Below are 17,016 nucleotides of genomic sequence, written 5' to 3'. Positions count from 1 at the left end.
ATGACATTTTGCCAGATTTGCTTCAGAGACCTCCCTACATTTTTGGGCACTACTTAACCTCCCAACCTTCCCCAACCAACTTTCCTCTCCTCCATCTCCTAAAGGTAATCTTAAAAGTATGCTTCCTTTCCAAACGTATTTTAAAATTTTTACTGTGAAGGTACATATTCATAAACAAACAGCACTGTTCTGCTTTTCAATGTTCGTAAATGCTATATTGTACATATTCCTTTAAAATCCACCTCTCACACTCAATGGTGTTATCCACGTTCACTTATTGACATACACTATTCCACAGGTCAATGAAGCCTTTTTGAGGAACAGTGACTTCTCAGTTTTTCTCTAATAACAAAGAATGCTTTATACACATATCCTTTCACACGCTACATACACTTGTATATACTTGGGCCCGTGTACAAGAGTTTCCACTGGACGGCAGTCTGGAAATTAAAACGCAACCATAACTTAACTATATTGTGCCAAACTGCTCTCCAAAGTACTTCTACCAATTCACGGTTCCACTAGTAAAGATTTTCTTCTCTCCCATCCTCCAAAACCTCAAGCTTCAAACTTTAAATTGTGAAATATCTCACTGATGTTTTAATTTATATTTTCTTGATTACCAGTAAAAATGTGCCTATATCTCTATGTTTACAGGCCATCTGTAAAATGTATATTCACATTCTTTGCAACTTGTAGCATTTATTTTTCCAGTATCTCTCCCACACCTACCTTTCTATACACCGGACTCTGTACTGCTGGGCTTAGCATCTGTAAATAACATCCTTGCCAGCTGTGAGGTTACGTCAGTAAGAGGCACTAGAGGGTGAGAAAGCAGGACCGAGAAAGAAGCTTCCCTGTCTCTGGCTGGGACAGACCAGCAGCTGCTCTAAGAACAGTCAGATGAGGTGGGGCCAGTATGCACCGCCCCGATCAGAGGCAGAAGCAAATGCAGTCTGTGGGTTCCAGTCGAGCAGTGGTAGTGGCTCATCTCTGGCGGCAGTATCACCACCCATCTTTTCTTTGTCCCTGTCTCCTCTTCCCCTCTGCTCCTCTAGGCTAATACCTTCGTAACAAATCCTCTGTATTAAATTCCCTGTTTAGGGGCGCCTGGCTGGCACTTGGGTGGCTCAGTCAGTTAAACAACAGACTCTCGATTTTGGCTGAGGTCATGATCTCACAGTTGTGAGATGGAGCCCCACTCAGCATAGAGCCTGCTTGGGATTCTTTCTCTCCTTTCCCACCTGTATGTTCTCTCTCTCTCTCAAAACAGATAAATAAACTTTAAAATTAATTCATTCCCTGTTTGAAATTCCCAGGGTGGTATGTTTTCTGAACTCACACCCTTCCTTCCCCTCCAGGTGGGCTTTAGGAATTCTAGATAGGAACTCTGGATACTAACCTTTTGAAGCCTAAACACACCGCAAATATCTTCTTCTAGTCTGCAATGTCGCAGTGTCCCAGTCTTAACTTTGTTTATGATACCATTTTGTCACATGTAATCCACTTTTCCTTGAGGTCTATGTTGATCATTTAACTAGTGATTCCTGCAAAACTGCCTTAGCTATTCTTGGCCTTTTATTCACCCATGTAACTGTCAAGTTCTACAAAAATCTTAATGGGATTTTGACTTGATTTTGCATTAAATACACACACACAAATACACACACCATTCCAAGGCAGAACTTCCATCTTTATAATACTAACCATTTTTTCATTTAATCTATGAATATGAGATTATAAAACATAAGATTACATGAATGCATTTTTTTAATATTTATTTGAGAGAGACAGAGAGAGAGACAGAGAGAGAGAGAGAGAGAGAGAGAGAGAGAGAGAGAGAGAGAGAGAGAAAGTAAGTGTGCGTGAGCAGGGAGGAGCAGAGAGCTAGGGGGACAGAGGATCCAAAGTGGGCTCCACGTTGATAGCTGTGAGTCCGATGCAGGGCTCCAACTCACGAACCGTGAAATCATTACCTGAGCCAAAGTTGCACACTCAACCGACTTAGCCACCCAGGTTCCCCCAAATGAATACATTTTTCCATGCTAAACCATCCTTGCTTTCCTGGGACCAAATCTATACAGTCATTAAAAAATAAATGTATTCTGGGGTGCCTAGGTGGCTCAGTCAGTTAAGCATCTGACTTCAGCTCAGGTCATGTTCTCGCAGTTCATGAGTTTGAGCCCCACGTCGGGCTCTGTGCTGACGGCTCGGAGCCTGGAGCCTGCTTCGGATTCTGTGTCTCCCTCTCTCCCTCTGCCCCTCCCCCACTCGCACAGTCTCTCTCTCTCTCTCTCACTCTCTCTCTCGCAATCTCTCTCTCAAAAATAAACATTAAATAAAGTTTTTTTAATTAAAAAAATGTATTTCTAGATTTGGTTTAATATTTCACTTTGGATTATTTCATAAATAAGACTGATCTATAATTTTTTTCTCTTCTTGTCTGGTTTTGCTATCGAGCGTATTTTATATATCAGCTCTTTCTGTTCTACAGAAAAGTATAAAAGAACATAAATGTTTGTGTCTCCTTAAAATTTGTATGTTGAAATCCTAACGCCCAATGTGATTAAACCCTTTGAGAGGTGATTAGGTCATCAGTGTGAAAGCCTCATGAATGGAATTAATGTCCTCATAAAACAGACCCCCAAAAGCTCCCTTGCTTTCTTTCTACCATGTGAGGACACAGGAAGAAGACAGCTACGTATGAACCAGGAAGCACGCCTCACTAGGACCCAACTATGCTGGAAGTGTGACCTTGGGACTTCCAGCCTCCAGAACTGTGGGAAATAAATTTGTTATTTGTAAGCCATCTAGTTTACTGTATTTTGTTATAGCGGCCCAAACTAAATACAACAGGTGCTAAAATGGAAACTCAAACTCAAGCACTTACACTTGGTATGAACGTATTCTACAACATCTGTGCCAAGCAGCCAAGCAGACCCTGCTTCAATATTTCACTCTACGTGACCACACCCAGAGTCACTCATTCGATTTTCAAATGACTCAAGTTTTAGATTTCAATTTTTAGAAACTTTTTTAGAAACTTCGGCCGATGATTAAATAATACACAATCAATCCAACATGAATCCTGCAAAGAGTCACACAAAACTTGTCTTAAAGCTGATATTCGCCCATTTGTTAATCTCTCCTCATCAGTCCCGGTTCTCACTGGACTCTGAGAACTAAACAGTCAGTCCATGTGCCACATGACAACCCAGTAACTATCTGAAATATCTGAAAACATGTTAAACTGAGGTCAAAAGAAAGTTACCCATTAGACAATATACATACACTCACATAGGCAAAAAGTTACTACAACGTATTCTCCTGTCTAGCAATTGTAAGGACTGAGCTTCTGAAAGAGAATAAAGTTTAAATGGAGATATTTAGGAATACTCATCAGAAAGGACCTTCTTAAACATTACAGACTGAAGGAACAAAGGGCAACAAAACCATTTTGCCCCACCCAGCACCTTGCTATCAGGACCAAATGACAGTAAAAACCAGTGACAGGCCTTTCTGTGTGCCACACACGATGCCAAGTAATACATACACAGTAGTATCTTACAAAATCCTCAACCACTTTTGAGGTTGTCTAGCACTTCGATCCTCATTTTACTTCTGAGCAACCTGAAGGTCAAAGGATTAAATAACTTTCTCAAGGTCAACAAATCAGTAAACAACGAAGCTGGAATTCTTACTCAGGCAAATCTGTCTTCTAGCAGTTCTCTTAACCATTTGGCCATATTGCTTAGTCACAAATGAAAATACACACAATTCATCCAAAAAGAGTGAAGGAAAATATTAAGTGTTCCAGAAAGAAATTAATTCAATACTAGTACTAACATTTCTAAGTCAGGAATAAAATTCTCACAGAAAAAAAATTTTAAGAAAAAACTATGATGACTAGAGAAAGATGACAGATGCTAAGAAATGTCCTTACATATTTCCCTACCATTTGTCAGGTCTTTCTGTTTGAGCCTGGCATGCTAAAGGAATTTAGTACAGTGAAATTACAGGAGGGCACAAATGTTTCCCTTGTTCCTGAACTTCAATTAAAATGATTTGCTTAAATATAACTCCTCCAGGCTCATCATAATCAAACAGAATACAAAAACAAAATACAAATTTTCTTTTTGGTAATCATATCATCTTAAAGATATGTACTTGAATAATCTTTCTACATTTACATCTCCTACAATACATATCTCCTATAATACGAAAAAGAATCCAGCAGACCAAAATACAGAATGTAGACATCATAAAAATGTTTTTGAGGGGCACCTGGGTGGCTCAGTCAGTTAAGCGTCCGACTTCGGCTCAGGTCATGATCTCACGGTCCGTGAGTTCGAGCCCCGACTCGGGTTCTGTGCTGACGGCTCAGAGCCTGGAGCCTGCTTCGGATTCTGTGTCCCCCTCTCTCTCTGCCCCTCCCCTGCTCATGCTCTGTCTCTCTCTGTCTCAAAAATAAATAAAGCATTAAAAAAAATTTTAAAAAATGTTTTTGAACTAAGTATGTTACCTAATAATTACAGATTGAAGGTTTCGCACAGTTTTTACTAAGGCAATATTTATATAAATCAAAGCTCAAATCACTTAACAATTCTGAGTATTTTTACCATATTTCAAACATTGCTGGTAGGGAAAAAGAGGAAGGAAGTGAGCGGTATGAGAAAAGGTAGAAAATCAGCCCCAAATACAGGGCTCGTGACAGGACTTGAAATCATGTAGCTCAGTTCTCTAATTTTATAGAAAGAAACTGAGGACTAGAAACTTGGTGACTTGGCAAAAGCGGCAAATCAGTTCTTAAAAAGTGGGGCTTAATCCAATGACCTGGACAGTGCAGGCTTTAGGGACGTATTTAAAATACGGCATCAGGGGCGCCTGGGTGGCGCAGTCGGTTAAGCGTCCGACTTCAGCCAGGTCACGATCTCGCGGTCCGTGAGTTCGAGCCCCGCGTCAGGCTCCGGGCTGATGGCTCGGAGCCTGGAGCCTGTTTCCGATTCTGTGTCTCCCTCTCACTCTGCCCCTCCCCCGTTCATGCTCTGTCTCTCTCTGTCCCAAAAATAAATAAACATTGAAAAAAAAAATAATAAAATACGGCATCAGCAGATCACACTGACAGAACAAATCTACCAAAAAATACCCCACAGTCAGATGCCCCAACATGTCGCCTTCGAGACAAGTAATGGCGCCATTTCTGCTCTCAGCCAAGCTTCAAAAGATCTGCCATTCCCTTCATCTGTAGTCAGCTGCAAGGTGCTGAACAACCATTTGTCAAATTCAGTGACACCATTCTGGGCTCTTCTAGCTTAGGCTGGCACCTGAACACTGTCCAGTTCATACTGCTGAGATAACTGTAAAACACTTGGTGACTTTTCACAAGTCTTGACCTTTTTTTTGTGATTCCATAACACACGCATCAGACCTCACTATTTGCATCCTTCCTGTGGAATTTAATTATGGACGTTTCCTCGTTAAACTTTCGGCATCTCAAACTCGATTATTTTATTTTCTACGTGTTAATTTCATGTTCCTTGAATCAGAATGTGCATTCTCTGAAGGTGGGCACTCTCCAAGGCTTACCACTTATCTTCAACTATCTTTTCCACAGAACATGCTGTTTCTGTGATTATTTACCAGCAAACAGAAGTTTCTTCAAAACTATTTCAAGAACTTCTAGGCTACACCATTAGGATATTTCGCAAGACGGTGTAACTCTACTTCTTAAAGATTATTTAGAGGGGCGCCTGGGTGGCTCAGTCAGTTAAGCGTCCGACTTCGGCTCAGGTCACAATCTCACAGTTCGTGGGTTCGAGCCCCACGTTGGGCTCTGTGCTGACACCTCAGAGCCTGGAGCCTGCTTCGGATTCTGTGTCTCCCTCTCTCTCTGCCCCTCCCCTGCTCACGCTCTGTCTCTGTCTCTCAAAAATAAATGTAAGAAAATAATAATAATAAATAAATAAAAGATTATTTAGATAGAACATAAAAAACTACATGTATTCAATTATGATGGACAAAGAAAGGTCTAGCTGACTTTTTGTTAACAAGAGCTCTTAATCTGGGATCCAGAGAAAGAATTCAGTGACCTGTGAGTTTGGATGGGAACCTTTTCACTAACCTCTATATGAAGTTCTGCAAGTCCTTCAATCAAGATTATAGGCAACAAAGTATAGTAGTGTTAGAAATACCTATGAACTTGTCACCAACAGAAATCACAGGTACTTTCATATTATACTATAATTATTGCAAACTCATCACTGTAACTACAGTATTTCACAGAATTATTGCTAAAGCTCACTCTCTAATGTGAGAAGCATATATATTACTCTATCAAAAATTTGCATTTTTAGTACTTGTTAGCTGTACTTCAATATAACTAATTTCTTTTTTCATCATATATATTTTACTTCATAAAATCATGAATCATTTGTAGAATCATTGTTCTGGGAAGGGATTCACAAGCTTCACCAGATTACCAGAGGTCCATGGCACAAAAAATGGTTGAGAACTCCTGCACTGTAACATACAGAGTAGGTGAGGTAATTACAATTCCAAAAGATCATCACGATAACTGTCTTATCAGTTCTAGTAAAATGACAGGCAAGTTTTGAAATGTAAATATCTCTGTTTATGACTAGGAAGAGCACAGAGATTTTAAGCTGATCATTTTCACTTGATAACACAAAATATGTCTACAGAAAATAACATTTTCAAATACCTATTAACTTGTAATAATTAAAACAATTACAGGATTAAAAATGTTTAAGTACTCAGAACCCTGTATCAGTAACTTTTTGTTGTTGTTGATGTGTTCTTTACTTCAAAGACTTTTTCAAAAGGACCAAAACCAATAATAGGGAGAATTCTTATTTAAGAAAGTGTGTAAAAACTTCTTCTTCCTTTCTAACATATACATAAACCACCAGAATTATGTGTTAGACCATTCCTGATTAACAATACTGGTGATAGCTAAAATGGCTTAAAAGGGAATTCAAAGAAAAACACATACCTCTTCTACTGAAAGAAAGCTGTAAAAAAAAAAAGTTCTAATTACTTTTCCCTACTTCCTGTTCCAAGAAACTAAACAATATAGGGTATTTCCTAAAGATATTTTTAGCAGTTCAATATTATATAGAACATCTTCCTTAAATTATGTTTAGCCAAAGGAATTTTCTATATAGATCATAACCTTTCATTTGTATCTGAATTTATCATTTCCCCCAAAGACATATTTACCTTCAGCCAGTGCTGGTGATTCTGTTCTTGTCCTTCTATCTGTTTAAAGAAAGAAAAAAGAAAGAAAGTCTAAAACATTATTATAGTTTAAAACATGTTTAATTTTAAAAAACTAATAAGGTTTATGAATGCCATCACGTATCACATGAATATGCTATACACATATGTGTGTGTATGTATATGTATGTACAGGCATCTCCTTGAATTAAATCAACAACTGTTTACAGAGAACCTACTAAGAGTGAGGCATTATGTAAAGCCCTGGGAAACACCAACAGGTTTGGATGAGACACCCTAACTGCCACCCTCAAGACACTCAAGGACTAAAAATCTGTATCAAGAGAAGTACACAGTGCTCATCATAGCTTATGGAGCAGGAGACAGCAAGGGAAGAAAATTAGTAATGTCTTTATTCTTACAACAGGGGCCTAAAATTATCAAAGAGATCTACTTCTACACTATTATCATAATTTAAGTTCACTTCCTTTCAATGTATTAAAAAAATTAGTTTTACCAAAGGTACTAAGATCCTTATAATTCCATGACCATAACCTATTACTTGACAGAAGCACATCAGGCAAAACTCAAGTGAACCATGAAGTCCTCTGTAGGAATGACTTTACAATTTCAACTCCTAAAACATTTTTCAGTAAAATCAAATCTTCAGAATGATCTTATTCTAACTTTACAACTGAGAGCAACTATAACCACTACAGCAAACTAGCTTAGTTCGCACAGAGTAGGGGGACACATTTGACTAATGTAACTACTCACCTTAATGTAAACACTTATTTCCCCAATTGTTTATTCTATGACCAGAGTTCTGGACTTAACAAACATACAATTTCTATGCGGTTAGTAAAATTTAGAGGGGTTGGGCACTGCCTTCCAAGATGGTAAATGATCTGACACACTGTCTACTAAAGGCTGAAATGTGGTACTGTATCTGTGACAGATTCAAAAAAAAAAAAAAAAAAAAGTCCTGGAACCAGCAGATGGAAGTACAATTGGCAACCTTCAGCTCCACTGGATTAAGAAATTCAGAAAGTAGGAGACTTGAAAAGAAGTTTCTGCCAGAAGACACAGGAAGAATTCTCGGGCAACTATCACCTGATTATCTTAGATTCCTTACTGGACCAGCAGGCTAAGGAAAGAGTTACCATATTGGGAAGTCCTGTAAAGTGACCCTAACAACATGAGAACTTATGGCTGCTGCCACACAATGGGGACAGGAGGGAATCTATCCAGAACCTAGGGGGTTCGACTGGGGCTGCCGTGCTCAGTAATAACTGTAAATGAGCAGCTGCAACAATTATAGCCCAACAAGGTTAAGGCAACTACAGGCATCGATCCCTTGGAGAAGAAGGTCTGAGTCACTGGACCAGGACAATGCTTCCACCTGTTGAAGTAGTGGCTGAAGATAAGGCAAATCTAGATTGAGTGGTAGAGAACTGCAAAAATGAACATTATTCACTAACCCTCCTGCTGTAAGTCTAATGTAGAAGTTGTGGCCAGCCACCATCTTGAAAACTCTGCAGGAGACTGGACTAAATGCCAAGTGCTTAATGGAGGATACATGGCTGTATGGGACACCTCTTGTGCGCTACCTCACATATTCACTCCGAGGCACCTCCCCTTAACTGTACCACTGGGCTCACTTTCTGCTCACAGGCTCTGCTATAAGAGAGACTTACACCAACTTTTCAGCCATCCTGAGACATGCAAACGAAGTGTGAAGATGTTAACACCAACACACTATGGGCAACCCCTGACCACTGGGGAATGGGATCTGGTAGTAAACACCCCCCTTCTTGGCACGCAGAGGCATATTCTTCGTGTCTTCTCAAAGGACTTCCTCAGGCTCAAGTACCAGTGGCTCACAGGTGTGACCAGTTAATAATGTGCCCTTGCACTGACCTTCCTTCCCCTCTGTTTCACTTGCCCCCGTTCTCCAACTTGTTTCCTGTTAACAGGTCCCCAAATAGATTATCTGCTTAAAAAGTCCCTGTCTCAGGTTCTGCTTTTAGGATGAAATCAGGACACTTGTCTTTTGGGACACCATACTCCTTTCCTTTTCATTCTACCTCAATGGATGCTTTCTTAATCTCTGTTGCTGAACTTCTCTCAAACCCCCCAATGCTGACATGCCCAGGACTCAGTTCTGGGTCCTCCACTCCCTTTGTGATTTCATTCTTTCATGGCTTTATGTATCAACTACATATATCAAATTTACTTATCCAGTATAGACATTTCTCTCCAACTCCACACTCTCATAGCCACTGACTGCCTACTCAAATCTCCACTAGGATGTTTTAACAGATACCTCCAACTTTAACATATCAACACTAAACTACTCAGCTTCCCTCCCCAGACCTCATCCACTTTGTCTCCCTCAACTCAGTTGATGGCTTCTCTATCCTTCCAGTTGCTCAGGCAAAAACCCTGGCTTCCTCTGCAACTTGTTTCTCTCACACATCCCACATGCCACTAACCCTCTCATTACTTAAAATCTTCACACCTACTATTCCAGCTCCTATTAACTCAAAGTTGAGGGTTCTGCTGCACGAGCAGCCTTAAGTCTACCTGCTATTACTTCTCAATCCAAGAGCCTCCAGAACAAGGGCTGCAAAGTTAAATGAGTTTGGAGTTGGCTACAGGAACATCAGAAGCCAACAAGTGTCTATACTTAATCTCAGGGGTGCCATGACTATTAACATGCCACGCTAAAAATGCAGGTGATCTGGCGCTGGATATTCACATAAAACAAGTCTTAGATGTTATCACCCAATTAAGCTTTAGAAATCATCAGTAGGCCTGAAAAACAGTCTGAGGGCTCCATCTGGTTGATGAACCATCAGTTTGCAACTTGTGCTCTAGGACTTGTCTGTAATTTATACATTATTAATCCTAATCTTTTATTTTTTCCTATCAGTTAAGAGATGAATGGGAGCTATTTATGTTCAAAGCCGAACCATTCTGGTTTTCCTCAAAAGCTCCTCTCGGATCAATGTTACTACAAATGGAATGAATAAACACATTTTTGCTTTTTCTGCCAAAAACAAACTTACTTCCCTAAGGCAGACCGAAGCCACCCAGAAATAAACAAAACAAGTGGCTTGGCTGGCCATTTCATAAACCAGAGCAGAAAAACCAGTGCCACTTGCATAAAACCACTAGGAAAAAATCTATTCATCCTGTCTCTTAATAAATCAAGAAATAAGAAAACACTTGTAATTGTTTTTACCCTTAGAAATCAAATGTCACCTCATAAATAATGAATATTAGATGCTATGTAAATGAGATAATCCAGGCATCTAAAATCCGCAAACCTAGACGTTCTTCAACTAAGTGTTAAAATTCCTTTGCCTCCAGCAAAACATAAAAGCTATGACTTCAGAGCATTCTGTCAACCACATTTACAGCTTTGCAGCATTTCAAATGATGACACCTAAGTCTAACTGGTTATGCAACCTGCACTGTTCCTCCTTCGTTTGGGTATATGATAAAATTGAATCAATTTAATTTGTTTAAGCTCCCCTTGACATAACGAAAAGCGATCTTAAAGCCATCTTAGAAAAAAAAAAAAAATAGAAACTGATTTAAAGGGCCTATCGACCACATTTCCAGATCAGACAATATTATGAAAATGCATTAGTAGAGAATTCCGGCAAATACCTAAGTTTTAAGAAACTGAAAAGCTTATCCCAAATCCATTTAAGAAAAAAAGAAACATGCAAGCTTATAATTTTTTTTTAAAAAAAACAAGAAAAAACCAGTCTTACACATTAATAATTAAAATTGTGTGGAACTCACACAGATATATAGTCAGAGGAAGAGAACAGAGAAATCACAACGGTCCAATTGTATATAAATGTAAAAAACCACTGCAAATATTTACTGGAAAATCTATTTGTATATAGTCCCAAAATAAATACCCAAGGAAATGCTATGATGAAAAAGATGTACTGCACTCTCTAGAAGCGTCTGTCCACTCTTACTGTAGCAATTAAAACTTTCCAGGTAAAAATGAGGTTTCATGAAAAATATCTACATACAGAGCTGTGGCAACTAAAAGAAGATATTTCAGGTAAGGGTAAAGCATGGCAATCAGGTATCAGGAAAGGTTTTATGAAGCCCTAGTAGCTAAGACAGATTTTAAAAAATGAACAGGATTTGGACAAGCAGGAAAAGAAGGTAGAAGGTTCAAAGAGAATATTCCATATGAGGAATGTATAAAGTAACCATCATAGGGCAATGAAGAAAACTTTATTTAATAAATGGTACTGAAACAATCCCATGAAAAACTGAGATACAACCTTCTATGTCTATTCATTCTAGATGGGTTAGAGTTTAATTTCTCACAACTAAATCTCAAAAAAAATCCTCAAAAATAATGCCTTGCTTATCTTTGGATGAGAACTTGGAAAGACAGAGTCAACTCATATAAAAATTATAAATTAAGGAAATTCAAAATATTTTAATGTTTAATGTTCATATAAATGTATTAAAAATCACATCAAGAGAGGAAATGATTAACATGATAATTCATAAGAGCGAGAAAACAGTAAACACATGTATAAAAAACTTTATATTCCCCAGTAATAAAAAGGAAATATAACAAAATGGTTTAGAGCACTGGTTCCAAAATAAGATAAACCTGGGTTGAGTTTCCACTTAATTATTAGGTTCTCTGAGCATCTGTTTTGTTATTTGTAGATTCAGATTTCCATTTATTTCCATTAAGTCATCTAAGCGTCAGTTTCCCTTATTTGCAAAAAGGAAAAGTAATGTCAAAGACCGTGCAAAGATTAACAGAAATGCCAGTTTTGCTGAACATGGTCACTACTTCTCTTATTCAACATCAAATTACAAGAACATACAGCCATCCATTTTGACGTTCTATCTCAAGGGCAGTACACTTGAGAGCATCCCTGTCTGAGACACGCCAGAGCTCAAATACCCGAATACAAATCTCAGGCTTCTATGTCTTCTTACGCCATGATTACTACTGTATGTTTAGCACTTAAAACATGCCATTGTAATTATCATCATCATCATCATATAAACCATACCCATATGCTATTTTTAAAATATCTACTCTCTAGGGGCACCTGGGTGGCTCAGTCGGTTGGGCGTCAGACTTTGGCTCAGGTCATGGCCTCGCAGTCCATGAGTTCGAGCCCCGCATCTGGCTCTGTGCTGACAGCTGAGAGCCTGGAGCCTGTTTCAGATTCTGTGTCTCCCCTTCTCTCTGACCCTCCCCCGTTCATGCTCTCTCTCTGTCTCAAAAATAAACGTTAAAAAAAATTTTTTTTAAATATCTACTCTCTTTAAAAGTAATGGAAAATGAAGATCCTATAAATACAGAATGCTTTATAGTTTTATCCTTTTCTCCCATCTTTTACATCATTATTAGTGACCAACCACATCATTTCTTACAAATACCAGTGACTGTTCACTGAACATCTATTACTCAGATCATGCACAGACTGCAACACTTGTAGCGGTGTTGCCTCCTTGTCTCCCGCTGACAAATCCACGTCCCATTTTACAAAATGAATAATCAAATGAGGGAATTTGCCAACAAAGATAAAAGGGCAGCAAAAACACAGAAGTGGTAACACTGAAGTCCAACTCTAAGGGAACATAAATGAAGCTGCCAAAGAGCGAGCTGGTTGAAAGAAAGCGGACAGTGCTGCCATCAGAGAAACCAGACATGCCAGTAAGAGGAACTCTGTGAAGGTGAACTTACTAACATGAATGAAGAAAGTGGTTATGATGAAAAGGAAGCAGATGCCCCAGAAGAAGTAACATCAGAGACGAAAATTATATTAAAGGAATTTGGGGGGGGAGCACCTGGCTGGCTCAGTCAGCAGAGCATGCAACTCTTGATCTTGGGGTTGTGATTTCAAGCCCCATGTTGGGCATAGAGATTACTTTAAAAAAAAAAAACAAAACAAAACAGGAATTCTTGGATATATTTCAAGACATGGAGAATACAATGGATAAACGTTGGAAGCAAATCCAAACTCAGAAGTATGACAATGTGGTCAAGACATAAAAAGAATGTTCACTCCTATTATCCAGCTATACAACAAAAAAGAAGTAGGCAATTGCTCCCTTTTAATTACATGCAACACAAAATACACACACACACACACACACACACACACACAAGGGAGCAAAGAATACAATGTGCATCCAGTCATGTGCTTTTCTACAGTCATGGCACTTCGCAGAATACCTCTGAACTACAAACCTGATAGCAACAGAAACACAGACAAGTTCAAAGTTGGGAGATCCAAAGTCCCAAAGCTAAGTTCATACCTTAAGTTGCCATTTTTTTCTACTGGGGAAATATATAACATAAGCTAGTGCTTAATGGCAATAACTTAAAGTGCCAAAACAGAGATACCGCTCTCGCAGCATGTTGTAAGCGCAACATGTCCTCATGCTGCATCTAAACTGCATACCACACGTTTCAAAATACAGATACTGTAGTTGTATTTTGAATCACCTATGTAATACTTGTAAAAAGCCTATTCCAACCAATATATACACAAGAAAACTAGAAACCACTAATAAAATCAAATACTCCCATCCCACTCTTAAAATTTCTTAATTATTAATACGTCATTAAAAATCACAGAAGTAATTGGCAAAATCTGGCTGGTTTAAAGACAACTTTTGTTGTGCACAAATGATATAAGCCAGGGCACTTTGTAGTTCAGGCTACTGCAGCATGACATCAAGCAGGCCAGCATTACAGACCTGATCCACACCTGGCCTCTAAGCCTCAGGGAGAAAAACTCTGTGCCTGGCTGTCGTACCCTGCTCTCCTAATTCCAGACAGTTGGATAACCAAAACAAATATTTAAGCATCTTCCAAGTAAAAATATGCATCCATATATAATGTACTTTGACAGAAAGAGTCCATAAGTGTTTAAACTTGGAGCAAGAATCTTAAGTCTCTCAAAGCTTGAATTTCTTCATCTGCAGAAAGGAAGCAAATACCCACCCCTAAACGAGTGCCTGGCTGGTTCACACAACTCTTGGAGCACACAACTCTTGACCTCGGGGTCGTGAGCTTGAGCTCCATGTTGGGTGTAGAGATTAAATAAAAAACTTTTTAAAAAATCAAACAAACTTACCCCTAAGACTGAGAGACACAGAGAATGAGGGGCACCTCTTAACACTGTCTGCCTCTTTTGCCAGGTCTTACCTGGTCACCTCAGGCCAACCGTACTCCTTCTGCATAGGTGCTGTTACTACGAACCTTGCAGTTCTTTTTAATTTTTTAATTTTTTTAAAGTAGGCTCCACACCCAGCGTGGAGCTTTCCCTCACGACCCTGAGATAAAGACCTGAGCTGTGATCGAGAGTCAGACACTTAACCAACTGAGCCATCCAAGCGCCCCACCATCCCTGTAGTTCTAAGGGCCCAGTTTAAGAACACCAGAGTATGAGTTCCTGTGTTAATCCCACATTATTAAAATTTTTATTGTATTTCCAGCAGTGCTTATGATACAAAGTAATAAGACAATCTTTATCCTGAAAAAGGTTAATGACTTCCTATGGAAACAATACTTGCATGTATAAAAAGTACCAAGACCATACTAGTCCCGTCCACATTATATTATCATTACAGTCTACAATTATAATAGAAATTTAGAGAAGAGGACAGTGTGAGTTGAGAGAAGAGTATATCCCAAGTGTGGGTTAAGTTCAAATGGGACCCATAACACATCGTTGTATTCATCAAAATGGCTCTTTCCCAGGACTGAAAGCAGTTATCACAGCCCACTCGTTGCTATCATATACCCTGCACTAAGCACAATGTTGGAAACACTGGAATCTCCTGTGCGTATATGCTGAATGAATGGATGAGTGATTTAGCAAACAACATGATAAGAGATGTAAGGAGCCTGGTGTAAACACGACTAGTTTAGAGTTATAGTCCCACAAGATTGGCCACCCTGCTAAAAGGATTTGTTTGGGAAAGTGAGTGATAAAGAATGGTTTATATACAGGTGCTATGCAACTGACAAAAATTTAGAAAAATGTGCAACTTGTCCTATTAAAATTAAAGCAATAATGAGACTTTAAATAAAATAGACTAATGTGTCCACCATGGTTTTATAGATAATGGTTTTTCCAAGCTGACAAAGTAACTGCAGCAAACAGATAACTGGTATCTGGAGATCTAGTATCTCCGGGGGAGATACTGTGCATCTGATAAGGAATATTACTGCACAGCTATCTGTCTTGGTAACCATCAAATAATAGATTTTTAAAAGACTATTAAAAATGCTTTGCCACAATCTTATGTGAATTGCTTCCTAATGGCAATTCAATGAAGATTAGTAGAAGACCACCAAAAGGTCAGATACGGTATGCAGTGCAGAGTATAAAATGCCGAATAAACTACAACCTACCCCCCAGAAGCTCATTGTCTGTGAGAAGACATACAAAAAACTTACTACAATACAGTGTAACTAAGTAAAATGCTAGAGAACTGAAGTTGTGTGGATAAACTGCAATGGGAAAATGGGGGAGTAATGGACTTATCCCTAGGGCACAGTCTCAGAGAAAGCAATGATGTTTGAGTTGGCCTGGTATGTTTAAAAACAAAATAAAACAACAACAACAACAACAACAACAACCACCGCTAACAACTTTCAAAGACATTCCTTAAATTCAGTAAGCTTTAAATTAAGTAAAAAAAAATTTTTAAGTATGAGCATATCCACTAATCTAGAAAAGGGAATATTCTCTCCTCCTGAAAGAGACCTTTTAAGCACTATCTACCTGATTGTTAACAAGGGGCTCCTAATAGATGAACACTAAAATCCTTAAGAAAGAGGCTTTGCTAAACCAAGACTGATGCAACGTCAAGACTTCTACAGAACAATGGGTAAGACCTTCCAGTTTGACTAAACACACACACAGCAATTTTTTCAACAAGTACCATTCCGTATGCTGTGCATGTCTGAACCTTGACCTGTTTGCTCTTCTTTTATTTCTTTATTGAAGTTTAGATAATTCCAGATTTTCACTACTCGAGCCTAAATTTACAAACCAGATGACAGGAAAACATTTTCAAAAAAGAACATGTACTAACTCTTTACTGATCGAAACTATAGATGTACGTGTTAAAGCCGTATCTTAAAAAGACACAGTCCAACATGCTATACACCCTACACTTCCTGGGATGAAATGGTGGGGGGAGTTATCTCCGCTTTTTTTAAATGTTTATCTATTTATTTTTAAGAGAGAGTGAGTGAGAACAGGGGAGGGGCAGACAGAGAGGGAGAGAGAGCATCCCAAGCAGGCTCTGCACTGCCAGCACAAAGCCTGACACAGGGCTCAAACTCACCAACCATGAGATCATAACCTGAGCCAAAAACAAGAGCTGGACACTTAACCAAATGAGCCACCCAGGCATCCCTCTTCACTTTTTGAAAACAGCCTTCCATATCTTACAGGCTTTCCTCCTAAGAATGAAATGGCCACTCATGGCCACAGGTTATCTAATGGGTTCAACAGATAAAACATCAAGACACACAACTACAAAAGCATCACATCACACAGGTTAACCTTATCTATTTCTCTCAAAAGAGCTGGTAATCCTTTAATGGAACTGGCTTTCCTAACTTTTAGAGGTTTTGCAGAGATAATCAAGTGGAAAACATTCAGTATTTCCAAATTTTGGCATACGTATGTATGTGTATTGCCTCATGTTGTCTTCTATGTAATAAGAAGGGACTGTCATTTCCTG

General features: G+C 38.8%; 1 protein-coding gene across 4 annotated transcripts in view; it reads right to left on the bottom strand.

The window, feature by feature from the left end:
* The window catches only part of CYRIB (CYFIP related Rac1 interactor B), a 138,142-nt gene that overhangs the window by 46,352 nt on the left and 74,774 nt on the right, over positions 1-17,016 (bottom strand). For 3 of the 4 annotated variants that reach the window (XM_030303818.1, XM_030303817.1, XM_030303820.1), the window contains 2 exons: positions 7,240-7,278; positions 7,013-7,031 (listed from right to left, as the gene is read on the bottom strand). In XM_030303818.1, coding sequence (XP_030159678.1) covers positions 7,013-7,031; positions 7,240-7,278 — 58 coding nt within the window. Of the gene's footprint in view, positions 1-7,012; positions 7,032-7,239; positions 7,279-17,016 lie in introns of those variants that run through there. The other variant, XM_030303819.1, reaches the window with a different exon arrangement.

This window comes from Lynx canadensis, chromosome F2 (genome assembly GCF_007474595.2).
Source record: "Lynx canadensis isolate LIC74 chromosome F2, mLynCan4.pri.v2, whole genome shotgun sequence".
Lineage (NCBI taxonomy): Eukaryota > Metazoa > Chordata > Mammalia > Carnivora > Felidae > Lynx > Lynx canadensis.
The sequence above is the reverse complement of the archived record's forward strand: the minus strand, read 5'-3'. Positions and strand labels throughout refer to the sequence as shown.